This window comes from Benincasa hispida, chromosome 3, assembly GCF_027475165.1.
Source record: "Benincasa hispida cultivar pf3 chromosome 3, pf3_genome.v1.1, whole genome shotgun sequence".
NCBI classification, from domain to species: Eukaryota; Viridiplantae; Streptophyta; class Magnoliopsida; order Cucurbitales; family Cucurbitaceae; genus Benincasa; species Benincasa hispida.
The window spans coordinates 59,001,303-59,018,670 of NC_143480.1; the positions used below are offsets into that span (position 1 = coordinate 59,001,303).

The 17,368-nt window shown below is 36.0% G+C and overlaps 1 protein-coding gene and 1 pseudogene across 2 annotated transcripts; one reads left to right on the forward strand and one right to left on the reverse strand.

The window, feature by feature from the left end:
* Window positions 1-11,692: 11,692 nt before the first annotated feature.
* LOC120069455 (protein TEEBE-like) lies at window positions 11,693-14,278 on the forward strand. Its single transcript, XM_039021221.2, has 3 exons — window positions 11,693-12,038; window positions 12,261-12,755; window positions 13,584-14,278. Exons 1-3 carry the CDS (start codon window positions 11,936-11,938, stop codon window positions 14,099-14,101), a joined length of 1,116 nt encoding a protein of 371 aa, XP_038877149.1. The 5' UTR covers window positions 11,693-11,935; the 3' UTR covers window positions 14,102-14,278.
* Window positions 14,279-14,343: 65 nt separating this feature from the next.
* LOC120069457 (uncharacterized) lies at window positions 14,344-16,624 on the reverse strand (annotated as a pseudogene). The gene is made up of 4 exons (XR_005479543.2): window positions 16,401-16,624; window positions 16,089-16,284; window positions 14,831-15,561; window positions 14,344-14,670 (listed from the first exon to the last, which is right to left on the reverse strand). The product of XR_005479543.2 is annotated as an uncharacterized LOC120069457 (transcript).
* Window positions 16,625-17,368: the final 744 nt, after the last annotated feature.

Consider the following 17,368-nt stretch of genomic DNA (forward strand, 5'->3'; position numbering starts at 1 on the left):
TGCCTGAATTCGGGATATTGTGCAGTTCAGCTAGCCTGAGGAGGGGGTGGAGGCACTTGGTCAGCTAGTGAGTCGGGAGGAGATTCAGAAGGCTTTATTCTCGATGAAATCTGGGAAGGCTCCTAAGCCTGATAGGTTTTCAGTGGATTTTTACAGAGCTACTTGGAGTGTGGTTGGGGATGATTTCTGTGATGCTGTGCTGAATTTTTTTTAAACATGTTACCTGCCTGGTGGAGTTAATTTTACTACTATTACTCTCATCCTTAAGAGGCGGGGAGTTGAATGTATGGATGAGTTTCGTCCTATTTCATGTTGCAATGTTGTGTATAAGTGTATCTTGAGGATCTTAGCTGAGAGATTGCGGTTGTGGTTGCCTGATTTCATCAGTGGTAATCAATTTGCATTTGTTCCGAGTATGTCAATTTTTTATAACATTTTATTATGTTAGGAGCTCGTGGGAGCTAAGAAGGGCAGAAGGAAGTCGCATTGTGTGTTTGGTAGACCTTCAGAAGGCTTACGATTTGGTAAATTGGGATTTTCTGTTTGGTGTGTTGTTGGCTATAAGTACACCCCTTCAGTTTGTTAGTTGGGTGAGGGCTTGTGTTACTTCGCCTAAGTTCTCTGTGATGATTAATGGTTCCCTTGAAGAGTTTTTTCTTGGTAGGAAGGAGTTGAGGCAGGGGGATCCGTTGTCTCCTTTTTTGTTTGTGATGGTGATAAAGGTTTTGTCTAGGTTGTTGAATAAACCTCCTGTGTGGTTTAGGTTCCATGATCGGTGTGAGTGCTTGAGCTTAACTCATTTGGTTTTTGCAGACGATTTGATAGTTTTCTGTGCAGCTGAGAGAGATTCTTTGGAGTTTGTGAGGCAGGTATTTACAGAGTTAACAGAGCTGTCTGGGTTAGTTGCAAATGTTAGGAAGAGTTCCATGTATGTTACGGGTGTGGAGTCTGGGGAGGCGGAGGAACTAGCTGCGTATATGAGTGTCTCTCTTGGTTTGTTGCCTGTTAGGTATCTAGGTTTACTTTTATCGACGGGTCGGTTGAGGGCTGTGGATTGTGCGCCTTTGATATAGAGGATTACAGCCCATATTATAAGCTAGGCAGAAGGTCCCTCTCCTTTGTTGGGAGGTTACAATTTGTTAGGTCTGTTTTATAGTCCTTTCAGGTTTTTTGGTGTAGCATATTCGTGTTGCCTGCATATGTAACTCATGAGGTTGATTGTCTGTTATGTAGTTATTTATGGAAGGGTAGTGTTGTGAGTCGAGATGGTGGACGGGTGGCGTGGGATAAGGTGTGCTTGTCATTAGGAGAGGGGGGTTGGGTGTAAAGCATGTGGCCTCTTGGAACCAGGCTGCTATTATGAAGCTGCTCTGGCTTCTCTTAATTAAATCAAGGTCACTTTGGGTGGCGTGGGTGGAGGTGTATGTTTTGCGTGGGCGGTCATTGTGGGCTGTTTGGAGTGAGGTTGAGAGGTCTTGAGGTTGAGAGGTCTTGGTGCTTGAGGGCTATCTTGCGAAGTAGAGATAGATTCAAGCATCCGGTTCATTTGATGATTGGCGATGGGCGATCTTGTTTTGTTTGGTGGGATCCTTGGCTACCGGGGAGCGCGATTTTGGATTCATACGGGTCTATGGTGGTTCATGATGCAAGGAGTAGTTTGAAAGCACAATTGTCGGAGTTCTTGGATGGTGAGGGAGGTTGGAGGTGGCCTACAGAGTCTTGGGAGCTACTTGAGATTTTAGGATTTATCCAGGCAGTGGGGCCTATGGTGAGGGGAGAGGATTATTAGGTTTGGGTGCCGGATGCTAGTAGTCGATTTTCTATCGTTAGTGCTTGGGAGAGTATACGTCCTCGTCGTCCTAGGGTGTCTTGGGTTGGTATTTTGTGGGCGGGGGGTGGTATTCCGTGTCACTCTTTCTATGCGTGGTTAATAGTGAGGGACAGGTTGGGTACGCAAGATTGGTTGAGGAGTTGGGGTGTGTTGTCAGAGGGGGGTGTTTCTGTGTGGGGGAGGTATGGAGTCGCGGGATCATTTATTTTTTGAGTGTGGGTTTGGGAGAGAGGTGTGATCTAGTGTGTTGCGTCAGTTGGGTTCGACGCATCGGGTGGCTGGTTGGGATGTAGAGTTAAGTTGGTTGTGCTGAGTGGGGTTGGGTCAGGGGATGCGTAGTAAGTTGTTCCGTATTTTTTGGTGTGTGTCCATATACTACATCTGGCAGGAGCATAATCGGTGCCGCATGGAGGTCGATCGAGGTCAGTGTCTGCTCTAGTTCATCTTATGGTCTCTACGGTTCGTGCTCGTGCTACTTCTTAGCGGATTGACCTTCTTGGTCTTATCTAGTGTGTGTACGGATGTTTTTTTCCTTTTGAACTTCACGTTGTTCTCTATTTTCCTGTAACCCCTAGTTTATGGGGTTTTGGGTTCTTTTCTCTGTCTTTCCTCTTGATGGTTTGTGACGTCTATGTGTTGGTTTTGTTCTGGTCTTATCTTGTTGGCTTTGTTTTGGTTTTGATGCCCTGTCTTTGCTTGTGCTTTGTTGCTTTGATATCTTGATCCCAGATTGTGGGATCTTCCTTTTTGTTATATAATAATATCACATATTCTAAAAATAATAATAAACACTTAAAAATTTAAACTAAACACGACATAAAATGATACATTTTAATTTTGAAAACTCTAAGAGACTATTTGAAGTGTTGAGTTGAGTTCATAGGTATATGAAGTTTATATATCTTTGAAGTTCATATTTCTGTGTTTGAAGTGCATAGTTGTTTTGTGAGTTAAGAAGCCTGTGTTTGGGGTATTGAGTTGAGTTCATATGTCCAAGATATCTGGTGCAGTTTTCCTGACAATTAATTTATTTTTATGGTGATTATTTTTTTTTTTTTTGAAACCTTTTTTTATTAAATTATTCTACATATATTTTTTTTAATAAATTATGGATTGTATTTTATTTGATTTTTTTTCAAGTAATGTATTGTTGGGAGTTTTGGGAAACGGGATTTCAGGTTTACTTTTGGATCATATATTTAAAAAATATTGTAATTTAAGCAATCATTTTATAAATTTGTACATATAACGTTTCTGGTTAAGTTGGACAAAATTATACTAGATTCATTGGAACAACACAAATTTGGATTTATATAGTAAGTGGAATATCCTCAAAATGTAATGTACAATAATGGCCCTATTAATGGTCATGTAACATGGCTGTCACAAAAAATATGTAATAGATAGCCACATTCTTCTTCACAATTATATGATTCAAAAAAAAAAAAAAAAATTATATATGATATGGACCAACAAATGGTCAAGTCCACACACAAAAAAATTACATAAACATTCATCCAAATCATCTATCTAATAGATATGTCTAATAATTTCCTTCCATCTCTCAAACTCCAATTCATACTTATCTTTTTGTCACGATACAAACATTTTTCTAGATTAACTTAGAAAAAAATGTTTTTAAAAAGTCATTTCATCTAGACACTTTTGATCAAAGCTATTTAAAATAAACATTCATGTGTTTAGCAACTCCTTTTCAAAATATTTTTATATATAAGTTATTTTGTTTATTATAAGTTAAAAATGTTTTTATTAATGTCAAATTACTATAAACGATATCTATAAAATACTATGAACTAATATTTTAAAATAATGATTGTTAAAGTTGGTAAGATGGTCGCTGCCGATAATTGTTGGAGTTTATAACGGAGGCATTAGTGGTGATGAGGGTGAATTGAAAAAACGTGTTGAAAATAGATAAAGAAAATAGTAGAGAAGAGGAAGATGAGAGTGTGAAAGGATAGAAGAGTGAAATTGTGTTGAGAATAAAAGTTTTTCAAAAAAAAAAAAAGAATGTGAATAGTAGGAAATTAATTAAAAAGAAAATGAGACAAATAATATTAAATTAAAGTTGAGAGAGAGATGGGTTGATGGAGAGGGAACAAATGGTAAAAACGTTAGTTTTAAATATGTGTGGTAAAAACGTTAATTTTAAATATATGTGGGCCCATATAAAACATATATGTAAATAAAATTGTACCAAGCATATCACATGTCACTTACTAAAGGAAAGAAGTATAGAAGATTTACGGTACGATCGTAGTTCAAAATTGAATTTTTATTTTTTTTCCAATTTTTCGAAATTCGAAATTTCTATCAAAATTTTGAAATTTCAATTTTTTTAAGGAATTAGCTATGCTAATTAAGGAAAGTACAGTTAATGTTTTTTTTTTTTTTCTCTTTTACGATATAAAATATATTATTTCATTTTCATTTAAATATATTTCATTGAATTTTCACATTATTTTATCTCAAACTAGAAATAATGTGTGTTCTTTAATATTCCTCTCATTTTCTCTCCAACTCAATCTATTTGTAGAGTTTTATTTTTCTTCTTTCTTTTTCTTTATGTTGTGGTTAACGTTTTATGTTTGTGTTATGATTTTTCTATTCTTATTATGTTATTATGTTATGTTAGTTTAATGTTATGATTTTCATTTTTGTAATTATTTCATTTTATAGTAAACAATTTACAATTATTTTATATCCAAATATTTCATGTCTTGTAATTAGTTTCTAATATTTGATATTGTTTTATAATTATTTTTTCATTTTTTTTAAAAAAAATTGTTCTCACATTGACATTTACATAAATATTTTATAATATACATCTAAATATTGTCTTACCTGATAGACATAATGATAAAAAATGGACAATTATAGTATGACTCAACCACACTATAATTTCCATTAATATCCATAAAGTTTCTTAAAATTTTCATTGATATGAACATTTTTACTAATATTTTCATAAAATCGAAATCTTGATATTTTTATAGACGTAAATATTTACAATCTTGAGTAAGTTTGAAAATTTTCCGAAGCCAAACACGCCTGAAAAGTAGGGTTGGCAACGAGGTCGGTACCCTCCCCCATCCTCGTCCCCAATGGGGGATTTTATCCCCATCCCCGCCATTTCAAGACAGGGATGGCAACGGAGATTTCCCGTTTGGGAAACAGGTCCCTTGGAGACCCATTCCCCATTTTCCCTTCTATTTTTCTATGGAAACTTTTTTTTAAAAAAAAAAAAAAAAATGTCTTTGGTCTAGGCTTAGACATTTTAGTTGGACTTAGATTGAACTAAATTAAAAACCAAGCTAAATTTAAAAAAAGTTAACTACTTCATATATATATATATATATATATAGAATATTTAAAAATCTAATTATATACATAAAAAAATATTTAAAGATCTAATGGGGACGGAGTCGGGATCTTAAAGAGGTCCCTGATTTGACCCATCCTCAATCAAATTAGGGATTCTCTATACCGGGACGGAATCCCAAAAGGACCCACAGAAAATTTTGTCAACTCTACCGAAAAAGTTAAATCAAACAAATCATAATAAAATGTATTCCGATTTTGAAATTCAAATACTAAAAAAGAATATTTCCCAAATTTGAATAGTGACAAGACAAAGACAGCCATCTCAGTCGGTGCGCCGGAAATAACGGAGGAAGCAGGTCGGTTTCCGTTTTCAGAACACAATCAACTGTTTCTGTGTTCTTTAAGTGTCACGTGGATTCTCTCCGTAATTCGTACGAAGCTCTACTCAAAAGTCAACAATATACACGTGTCGCCTTTAAAAAACTAGTACAGAAGTTACAGTGGTTTTGATTGTAGCGGATGATTTGGAGTTTGACGGTAATGAAAAGCCACGCCAGTTTCGGACGGATTTTGTTGTATGGTCACGTGCGTGGAACCTACTGTCAGACGGAAATTCGAGAAAAGAGAAAGGAAGCCCCCGGCGGTATTTACTTATTTATTTATGTTACTCCAAAATTTTTGAAGTGCATCCATTCTTACATGAAATTTTAAGTTTTACAAAATGAGTCTAGTTTCCTATTCGCTAGTTAGATTTTAAAAGATTGTATTTTTAGATTTTAAATTCTGGATCGAATTCAAATTGTCTCTAACTTCTAGGATGTTACAATTTTATCATTTAAATTTTAATTTTAATTCAACTTAATCGATAAATTTCAAAATTTATACTTTTAAATTCAATTTTGCACTAAATATTTATTTCTAGTATCTTGGATTGATGTGTATTAATTCATTTTAAAAAATTATATTAAATTAATTAAGTTTTACCATTTTTTTAATACTATTAAAATTAATTTTAAAATTTGACTTTATGATTACTTTGAATTAATTAATATACTAAAATCAGAGACTAGGGTAAGTATTTAATAAAAGAAAAATTGCAATGGGTAGCAATTTGAATATGACATTTTGTAGGTATATCACCCATATTTGTTATTTTTTAAATATGGAAAAATCTTCAAAATCTGGAATTATAATTATTTTTATTCCATATTTGCCATAAATAATCAATTGATAGAGAGAGAAAAACAGCGAACGGACATGCGATGGTCAAGGGAGGTCAGTAGGGAGGAGGTGGAGCGGTGGCCGATAAGAGACGACGTGGAACAGTGCTAGTTAGTGAAAAATAGATGTTGGAGAAAAGAAAGATAGAGATGGAGAAAAGTGGTGAATAGTGATCAACGACCATCGACTGGACGTGTGATAGTCGATGGAGGTAAACAACAGGCAAGTGGAGCAATGAGCGACGAAAGATGGTGTAGAGGAGTGCTTGTGTGAAAGAATGATGTGCTGGGGGGAGGAGAACTCCATTTTTTTTTATGATGTAAGTGTATTATTATAAAGTATATCTACTCAATCAAGTGCATCATTATCAAGTGTATCAACAATATATAAATCGAGTGTATTAGTAGAATATCAATTAATTATATTGGCATTATAAAAGAATGCATCATTATCAAGTTTATCAATAGTATCTCAATCAAGTATATCAAGTTTACACGTGAATGATTGACAAATTGATTAACAGATTATCTGTCAAGTGTATAATTATCATATATACAAATCAAGTGTATCAAGTGTATCAAGTTTATCAAGTTTATCAGTAGTATAAACAAGTGCATGATTGACAAGTATATCAAGCATATCAGTTAAACACATCATTATCAAATATATCAGTCAAGTGTATATCAGTAGTGTATCCAGTGTATATCAGTCAAGTGCACTATTATCAAGTTTATCAACAGTATGTCAATCAAGTGTATCAAGTGTACATCAAATATAAAACATGGGTGTATCAAACGCCAATCAATAAATGTTTGATTAACTAATATAGTTAAAATGAAGTACTTCAATCGTATATCATCTATATATATTCAACATAAGGTATATCACTTAACAAATATACTCGATATTGAGTATATCAATAGCATAGAGTATTTTAAACTTTTACTCTTTTAATGCTTGGACGAGGCCATGATTTTGTTAAATCTGCAAAAGGGAAAAGTTTGAGACACGCATGCAAATTCCATTTCATTTTTTTGCATCCAATTTTGAAATCTAAGTACCAAATTGAAACAAATTTCAAATTTCATGGGTAAAAATCTAACATTTTGAAATATATGAACTAAATTGAAATCAAACTCAAAACTCAATGACTAAAAGTGTAACATTTTGAAATTCAGGGACCAAAGAGAAATTAAATTCAAGACTTGAAACCAAAAAGACATTTTCCTTTAAGCATAAGAAGGCGGAGGTCGACTTTAAGCAGTAAAAGGCCAATGATCTCCACCATAATTGCGTTGATGTCTTATAATTGAACAAATCCTTACAAGGCTCAATCTTGTTGATGAAAGGTGAATCCACAAGCAAATGTTCACAAGCCACCTAAGGCTAATTGTAAGCATATGAAGGTTGAGACCGACTCTAAGTACAAAGAGGCTAAAAATATCCACCATCACGTCTAGATGATGAATTAGACTGAGGTTGAGGCCGAGGTCGAGGACCAACAAAAACTTCAAAACATCAAGGAGTATATTGCAAGGCTGAAATAAAAGAAGAAAAGAGCCTTAGCTTGGCCGAGGCTAAGGAGGAGAAAATCCAAATGTAGGGTCATCTTAGGTTTGTTAAGGTAATGCAAAGTCCAAAGAAATTAATTTTCTCGAGTACCGAAGGGTGTGTTTGATTTAACTTTTCAAATGTGTAAATTTTAAAATAAGTCATTTTGAATAAAATTGAAATGTTTGGAAACTTACTCAAAATAGCTTTTGAAACACTATCAAAATGTATTTTAAACAACTTTATCAAAAGAGTTAAAATAAATGACTTTTTTAAAAAGCTCTTTTCTTTAGTCAATCCAAATGGATCGATGTTTAACATGCTACAAAATTTAAAGCCCAAATCATCCACATGCTGAGAAAAATTCGCAAGCTAGAATTTTCCAATTCACCATGTTCCCTTCAATCTCAAGTTTCCATGTGTTGATAAGTGAGTTTCCCCCCAATGCCATGTCTCTGCTTGTCATCCGATGCTAAAAATGAAAGCTTTTGTTTAAATCCACCAAAACATGCCTAGTAGAGGCATCAAATCACACTAAGTTTGTTTTATAAGACTAAGTGTGATTTTAGGATTTGTTCGAGGTTAAAAGGTTTGAACTAATCACTCTATATTTGCTAAACCAAGTCAAACATCACAACAACAAATTTTTATCACTAAGTGCAACCTTACGAGGTCAAGTAAAGTATGACCTAGGAATAGTTCGAGCCTAAGTGGGTTGGGATTGATCACTTTTAAGTATGTTAGTATGAGGCAGGCATTATGACGACGAATTAAAATCATGCCAAGTTCAACCTTACAATTTCAGGATTGGTACGAGCCCAAAAGGTTGAATTGATCGATCTTTAGTTCATTAAATACACTAAATGTTACCCCTATGCACTCGAATAAAGTTATATTTCAAGATTAGTTTGAGCCTAAAAGATTCAAGTTGATCACTCTTATAATAGATCATCAAGCTGAGTCAAACCTTAGGGCAAAAATTTTTTTGTACATTAGGTGCAAGCATTGTGAGGCCAAGTATAGTTTAAATCAAATATCCAAAATCACCCTGTAAGATTTATAGGAAAAAAGATAAGACAATTTTGGATCTAATGGTTATACTCCTAAACTAGTCTTTTATGAAGGACATGCCCACACACTTCTTCATTTTAGTTCCATTTCCCACATCTTATTTTTAGGACACCATTACCCTAGATTGTAGGGTCACTCTCCTGATCCTACTTTGTAGGTAGTTCCCTTTGGAAATCTCCTCTATCCGTACACGCTTCATCCCATGTTCATCCATGGGCTTCGCCATGCCTTGGTAGTCTTCTAATGGGTCCTCAATCTAGTGTGCACTTAAGTGCACTGCCCACTCGTGACTACCAGGTGAGCGTCGGTTGCACCTCTTGTGCTCCGCCTTGTACATGCGTGCCTATTGCTCATTGCTTAGTGCACGCCTCGTATGCCCATGCGTCTGTTTGGCATGTGCGCACCCAATGCTGCACATTCTTGTGCTGCGGTGTGCCTAATGGTGCTCGTGATGGGGCCTGTGTCTAGTGTCGTGCGCCAATGCATGTGTGTCGCATGCTTTGCTCGCCCTAGTGTTAGCGCATGCCTTGGCACCCTCACGTGTGCCTTTTGTGCATGGAGTGCCCGTGCAAACCTCTAAAGCACGAGGCGTGGGCCACCTGTCCACGGTGTGCCTGGTGTCCGACTAACCTCTCATCAGCCTGGTGCGCCAACTCGCATGACACTACAAGTTTGTTGTTTTGTCTAACCTCTAATTGGCTTTGGGCATACTTCTCGCCCATCGAACATGGCTCTCTCACCATGCCATATGCTTCGCATATCAAGGGTCTAATAAACCTCCCCCGCTTGAGTTAGCCAACGTCCTCTTTGGGTCTATCCTCTTCTGGTGGTCTCACCGTCAACTCTCACCAACGTTCCCAGCATCCTTGTGTCTGTACCTCACAAGACTGTTGATAGAATGAGCCCTCTATCTGGGCGTCTCTACTCTGAACCTTCTAAGGTCCATGAAGGTTCGATCCTAGCTGTTCATTCACTTGGACTTCCTGAGGGCGCTCATGCTAAATGTGGAAGAAATACATGAAAACTATTTCAAGCCTCTCCTACGACTTGGTTGGCCCGGTCGGGGCAAAGTGAAGCCTTGTCGCACTCGAATCGATCGATGCCACTCTAATAAAGCATTTGGGTGGTCTCATCATTGACCATCACCCCATTGAGGTAAGGCATTAGGGATATTTTTGCCTCCACTAGAAATTCCATTCCTAGAATTATGTCAAAGTTGTCCAGGGGGATCACAGAGAACTTACATTAGTTCCTCCACGAACCAAACTCCAATAGGGTCGTGGATGCACCCTCTGTCGGTTGTGCCTGACATTTACAGACTTAATGTGACTGCCACTCTTAGTACCGTCCCGTGCATCTCCTACGCAAGGAGTGCCCGTGCTAATTTCTAAAGTACGAGGCATAGGCCACCTGTCCACGCCACACTCGGTGTCTAGCTAACATCTTGTCAGCCTGGTGTGCCAGCTTGCATGACACTACGGGCGTGTTGTCTTGGCTAATCTCTAGTCAGTCTTGGGCGTACTCCTCGCCCCTCAGACATGGCTCTCTTGCCATGCCATAAGCTTCGAATATTAGGGGTCTAACACGTCTCTTCAAACAATAATTTATATGTTTTCATTGTCTACCATACCAAGAGTTTATTCCTCTATTATAGGTCAACTACTCTTCTTCTAATCACTCAACATATAGAGTTAATGGAACAGTGGACACCAACCATTCTTTATTGCACTATTTTACCGAGGAAGCTTTTTGAAGGTACAAAATATATATTTTAATTAAAAGAAAAAAAAATATAAAGAGAGATCTAAAGATGGAGCACTATATTTCAGAAAATTACATATTTCAAAAAGCAAGAAATCTCAGTCTCTTATGGCAATCAATTAAAGCTCATGTGGGCTCCACGCACTTATCTTGGAGAAAAACCAAAACTCAAAATTCTAGAGAGAGATGAAGATGGATCTCTAACATGAAAGGGAAATGGATTTTCCAAGAAATTGTATTATTAAAGTAGAATAAAATAATGCAGGTGACAATTTAGGGTTGTTGGATGTAAGCAACAATTATATTAAGGGCCTTCATATTATGCTAGCTACACTCTCTTTAATTTAACAAATCTCTAAAATGGTAATTAAAGTTTTTAACTACAAACTTATGACCGAATTTATTCACTAACTTTTACTCAATATTCTATCCAAGAGTTTTTATCTACATCTATCACTAGTCATAAAAGTATCCAAGAATGACATGAGACAGATGAATAAAAGTAATCTATAATCTAGTAATGTATTAAAATATGAGTGAATTTAATAAAGAGTCATGAGTAGATAAGTTCAATTCATAATAGCTACCTACCTAAGATTTAACATCATACAAATTTTTCCGACATCTAAAGATGTGTTTGACTAGGAAGTTGAGGAGTTGAGAGCTTTACTCTTTGTTTGGTCTAAGGAATTTGTAGATCTCAGTGTTAAACAAAAATAATTTTATATTATATCAACTTCTTACATTATTATTTTAATAGTTCATAACTCTCTAGATTTCATAATTTCTTGGAACTCTTTATTCTATTTTTTACTTCAAACATCCTTTAAATATGGTAAGATGAGACAGATTGTTTGGTAAATTAGTCCAGAGACAACTAAGTTAACCTATACATTGACAATTTGACGAGGGTATGAATGAGAGAGAAACACACTGACGGCAGATTAAGCGGCAAAGAGGTTTAGAAAATGGTGCATTGGAGTTTGTGGATTTTACTTTTTTTTTTTTTTTTTTCCTCTTTTTTTGACTTCCAAATTAAATTATCAACCATTTATTTAAATGTAAATGTGTGTATATAATGGAGAGAGAGAGATGAGATAATTGAGAGGAAAACATCTTTGAAATTCCAATTCCCAAACAAAATTTTAGGAGAGAATGGGAAGTTTGGGTAATTTGGTTCTAATTTCTTCGTTCATTTTCACAATCTTTGGTGTCTCTGTTTCTCCAGCTCCTCGTCATACTTATCACTATCTTGATGGTAAGCCCAAATCACTCTCTTACTCTTCCTCCATTTCTATTATCAACTAAATTGGTTCTATTGTTATTTCCTACGGTTGATTAAACAGAGAATTTTGTATGTGTTTTATTTTTATTTATTTATTTATTTTTTAAATTCTTGAATACTTATGACAGTCTTATTCTAAAATCCCATTTCTCCCTTTCTTAACACAATCTCCTTTTATGTTTGTTTTTTCTTTAGGTCTTCTCCCAAATGGTGACTTTGAAACTCCACCACACGGATCAAACTTAAACAAAACAGTGATTGTAGGCAAATATTCCCTCCCAAAATGGGAAATCAATGGCCTCGTTGAATATGTATCAGGTGGGCCCCAACCAGGTGGATTTTACTTTCCAATTCCTCGTGGGACCCATGCGGCGAGATTGGGGAACGAGGCTTCAATCTCACAAATGGTGAAGTTAAGATGGCATTCCATTTATACACTGTCATTTGGAGCCACAAGGACCTGCGCACAAGATGAAGTGTTGAGAATTGAAATTGGGGGTCAATCAGCTAACCTTTCTATTCAGACACTGTATAGCAATGGAGGTGATACTTATGCCTTTACTTTTAGGGCTAATAGGAATGTTGTGAAGGTCACTTTTCATAACCCTGGTATTCAGGAAGATCCCACTTGTGGTCCCCTCTTGGATCTCATTTTCATCAAAGAGATGTTACCTCTACGTCGCCTTCCTGGTAAGATATCTTTAACTCCTCATTAGTAAAGTAAAAGTTTGTACTCACTTATCAATCTGTGCATAACTAAACTAATTATATTCTCACAAGAGGTTAACTAAAGAAATGTCTTTGTACTTTATGTTACATTCATGAATTGACATAATAGTCTACCAATTAAGGTGCAAATGAAAACATGAAAATCGAAAAAGCTGCATTAAACCGATTGTCATTGCTCACCGTTTCGAGTTGAAACCGATTGGTTTGGAAGTTTTGATTGAAATCATATAATATTGAATTCTTTTTGTCGGATTTGGGTTAGACAGAAAAGAAAAATAAATAAAAAGACAAACCAAATCAACCGATATTATATGTAATAAGCATCGATAATATTTTTAAATAGTGTTTCCACAAGGTTTGTTACTAGAAGTGTGCCTATATACTCAAGGTGGTGAGTTCGACATGGGGGAGTGTTGGATTTTTATTATGGCACATACCTTCATTAGGTAAAGAATCAAACTGGACAAACCTGATTGAGTGGTTTGAGCGGTGCGGTTTCTCTTTAGGTCCGGTTCGGTTCTGAATCTATTACACCCCTGCTACCAATAATATGGTGGAGCTCGTTGGTTAATGAAAAATATGAGGCCATTTTCTTTGAGATTTCTTTGTTTTTATAATCTATGTTTTGTTAGGCCAATGATTTAAGTATAATTATATTTTTGTCCATTTGATTTCTAAAGATTGGTCAAAATTTGAAAACTATCTCTACCTGATGCATTTTCTAATCAAATGGTACCTAAATCTTTTGTTTGTCCAAGTTACTTAATCTAGGGATATTTGTGTTTGCAGGTAACCTTTTGTTGAATGGAAACTTTGAAGTTGGACCTCATGTGATAAAGAGCTTCAACAATGGAATACTCCTTCCTCCATTGCAAGCTGATCACATTTCTCCACTTCCAGGCTGGATCATTGAGTCTCTCAAGCCTATAAAATACATCGACAGAGGCCATTTCTTTGTCCCTTCAGGGAATGCAGCCATTGAATTGGTTGCAGGACGAGAAAGTGCCATTGCCCAAATAATCCGAACAGTCCCCAAAAAGTTTTATAATTTGACCTTCACCATTGGAGATGCCAGAAATGGATGCCATGGCTCCATGGATGTCCAAGCTTTTGCTGCTCAACAAGCCATCAAAGTTCCTTTCATATCTAGAGGGATTGGAAGGTCCAAAACTGCAAGTTTGAAGTTCCAAGCAGTTTCAGTTAGCACAAGGATTACATTTTACAGTGCTTATTATCACACCAAGCTTCATGACTTTGGGCATTTGTGTGGCCCTATTTTGGACAATGTTATAGTTGTTCCAGCCTAGATCTTAGGCTCCCAAATAATACTCATATATATCAAACAGTTGCTTTAGAAGTTGGATTGTTTAACAAAAATGTTTTCCATTGTTCTAAACCACAATTAGTGGAAAGCATGTTTTGGCTATGTTTTCGTTAGAACTTGTTTCTTCTTTGTATGATGGAAGACTTGTTTCTACACAGAACTGAGAATTCTTGTTCTTCTTTGACATTACAAACTCAAGCTAACTAAGATTAAATTGTACACAGATTATAAAATATTCAAACTTATGTATAAGAAAATAACCCATAATCACAAGGGGGTCGATGCTTATAGTACAAGATTATACCTATATCACATAACTGAATTAATCAATGATATGGAGAGATTCTAAAATGAAGCTAAGATCTATACTTCAAAGCCATATGTTTCGTATGAAGCTTTAATCAATTCTAGTATCCTATGTTACTCTACGATACTTAATTTGCTTACAAAGCAGGCCTAATCAAAACTTCCCAATCAATTGGATTTGCTTGAGAATCAATACGGCTCAGGCAATAAATGAACGGATCATTAACTCGGAGTTTGTCAAGCAATCTGCAAAAGAGGGAAATGGAAAGCAAAGAAACATGTTCAATTTTCACTGGAAATTTTGGTCAGTATATCTGTGAAAACTAATAATGGGTTTTATTGGACTTGCTTGCTTTGAAGCCATCAATTAGAGAGGAAACTGCAGGGAGTTGAGAGTGTGTTGTACCTTGTACATATAGGGATTTTGACGCCCACCTGTTCCGGATCTTTTGATCTCTTCCAGTTTTAACAGCCCGCCAAAAGAAGGTGAAACAAGACCCAAATCAATTATATTAACATAAAACTGATACTAATAACCTTCAAAATATGGATCTATTCATTGCCTAGTATTTGAACGCACATATGAAAGCATTGATTAAATTCATTCCCAATTTCTATCTTTAAACCTTATGCATTATAAATTATGATGAGAGGTGTGATTAATCCGAGGGCATAGATGATCCTACCGTGTACAGTAAATGTGAGAGAATTGGAAGGCACTGGATAAAAGCATGACTTTAGAGCCAACGTGGTGAGGAGTTGGGAGAGGGAATAATGAATTACTAATTACATTCTGAGAGCCTTGCTTGTGTCAGGGCTGTCTCCATTCACTTGCCGTATTTTCACCTCAGACGAACAGCCACCGGAGAGGTAACTCAGAATGGCTTCCGCACGCCGTCGCATATGAGCCGATACCACCTGCTTTTTCCTCCACGCGTGACGGATCATTTCTAACTTCTTCTCTGCTCTTGCAACCAAGCGATGGATCGGCGCGCTTGTGACCACGCTTGAGCTGCTTGACAAACAAGAAGTTGTCTCCGAGAACGCCGAGTCTGAAGATAAGGTAACATCGTCTGTAGAACTGAGATTCCACTTCTCGGAAATCCGTATTATCTTCGAACGACTCTTTCTCACGACCTGTGAGGAATTCGTTAGACTTTGAAGAGTTATACACTCAAAATCAACAAAGAATTTACTAATCAGCAACTAAACGCTTCATCGATCGAAGTATTGTGACTCGGAATCCATGTAATTGAAATTCAGTGACAGATAGGTAAGTAATCAGGAGGAGGAAGTAGAGTTTTCAAGATTCTGATCAGATTGAAGTTGATACCGAAGAAGAAACAACAAGGATCCGATAGCCAAACATCGGTAATAAAAGGAAATAATAAGCCAAGCATAATCGAATGCAAACTAAATTCGGCTACCAGTCTCAGTAACAGAATACGATTAACTTCAACTCATCCAGCAGAAACTAATTCAAATGAAAAAAGAAAAATCCTAAACGCCGAACCAAATCAATAGTTCCTTTACTCAAACCAAGGCGTAAGGATCACACACAGCAGAGAGTGCGAAAACAAAAACAGAGCGTAAAATACCTAAACAAACAAACAACGTAAAAGAAAGAGAAAGTAAACAAAAGAGGTAAGAGCGAGAACCATTACAGTAAGCTTTAGCTCATCGAGACAAGGCGGGGTAGAAAACAACAACGGTTCCTTCGCTCGAGTCTCGGACGATTCATCTGATACAGTGAGTATGGAAGAGGAAGAGTTGGAATAATCACAAAACGGCGAAATCTATGTGGAGCATTTTCCTCCAATAATGTTGTTCGCAAACAGCCATTCATCTTGAGAAATCGGTCTACACAGCCAAGAAAACAGAGAAACAAAGGTTGAAAGCAAAACATAAAAAAGACGATCAGATAGAATCGTACAACAGAAGATTAGGAAATGAGAGAAAATTGAATATCTTCATACGTAGGTGGCGGAGGAGAGGGCGGAGGAGGCGGCGAAGTGGAGAGGAGGAGGAGAGCAGAAGCGACGGTGCGTTCAAGAGGGGAAGGGGGATGTGCCATTGACTTGATAATGAATAAGTGGCGGGAGCTTTTTTTTTTTTTTTTAAATTTAAATTTTCGCTCTATCTCTTCTCTCTTCTTTCTTTCAGTTCAATGCTTCATTTCAATAAAATAAAATAAAATAAAAACATTTTTATTCCCCAAGCTTTAGGTCTAGTTTCCATTTTGCATACCAAATTGCCAACGAGCCTTATTGATCCCATAATCATGCATAAGAATCTCAACTCAAGGTTTGAATATTCTAGAAATTTGGGAGAAAAACTTTCTCAACTTCTTCCCCATTTTTGGAAGTAAGTTCAAGAATGATGTAGTTCTTGAAAATAATCACAAAAGTAAGGTATTTGGGAAAAATTTTCTAAAAATAAATTTGTTAAAGAAACAAATTTTAGAAGTAAGGCTAAAGAACAAACTATTGACAAAAATAGAGTAGTTGTGGTGTTGAAGCAAACATAACAACTAACTTGAAAGATAACAGACTATCCTAAATTTATCATTTCTTTCCTTTCAACTTTATTTTTATCAATGAATATTAAAATAACATATATTTTTTTTAAAGAAATCATATTTTTGTTCAATAGGGAGTATACAATTTATACATGATTCTACCATAATTTTGGGACGATTTAAAGAATGGTTAGTAATAAAAATTCTATAAGGATGCTCCAGTAGGCCCAATTAAATCTAAAATAACAATCCCATGACAGAAATTTCTCTGGAGGACAGACGTGGCTCTCCTTACTGACATGTCAGCTTGACCTGCTTCTGACCTCTTAACATGACATTCGTCATCCATTTTTACAATCTTCTTACTTTCTTTTGAAATTGGAGTCTTAAATCTCATGGTTTTCTTAGTTTGTAAATTTTATATAC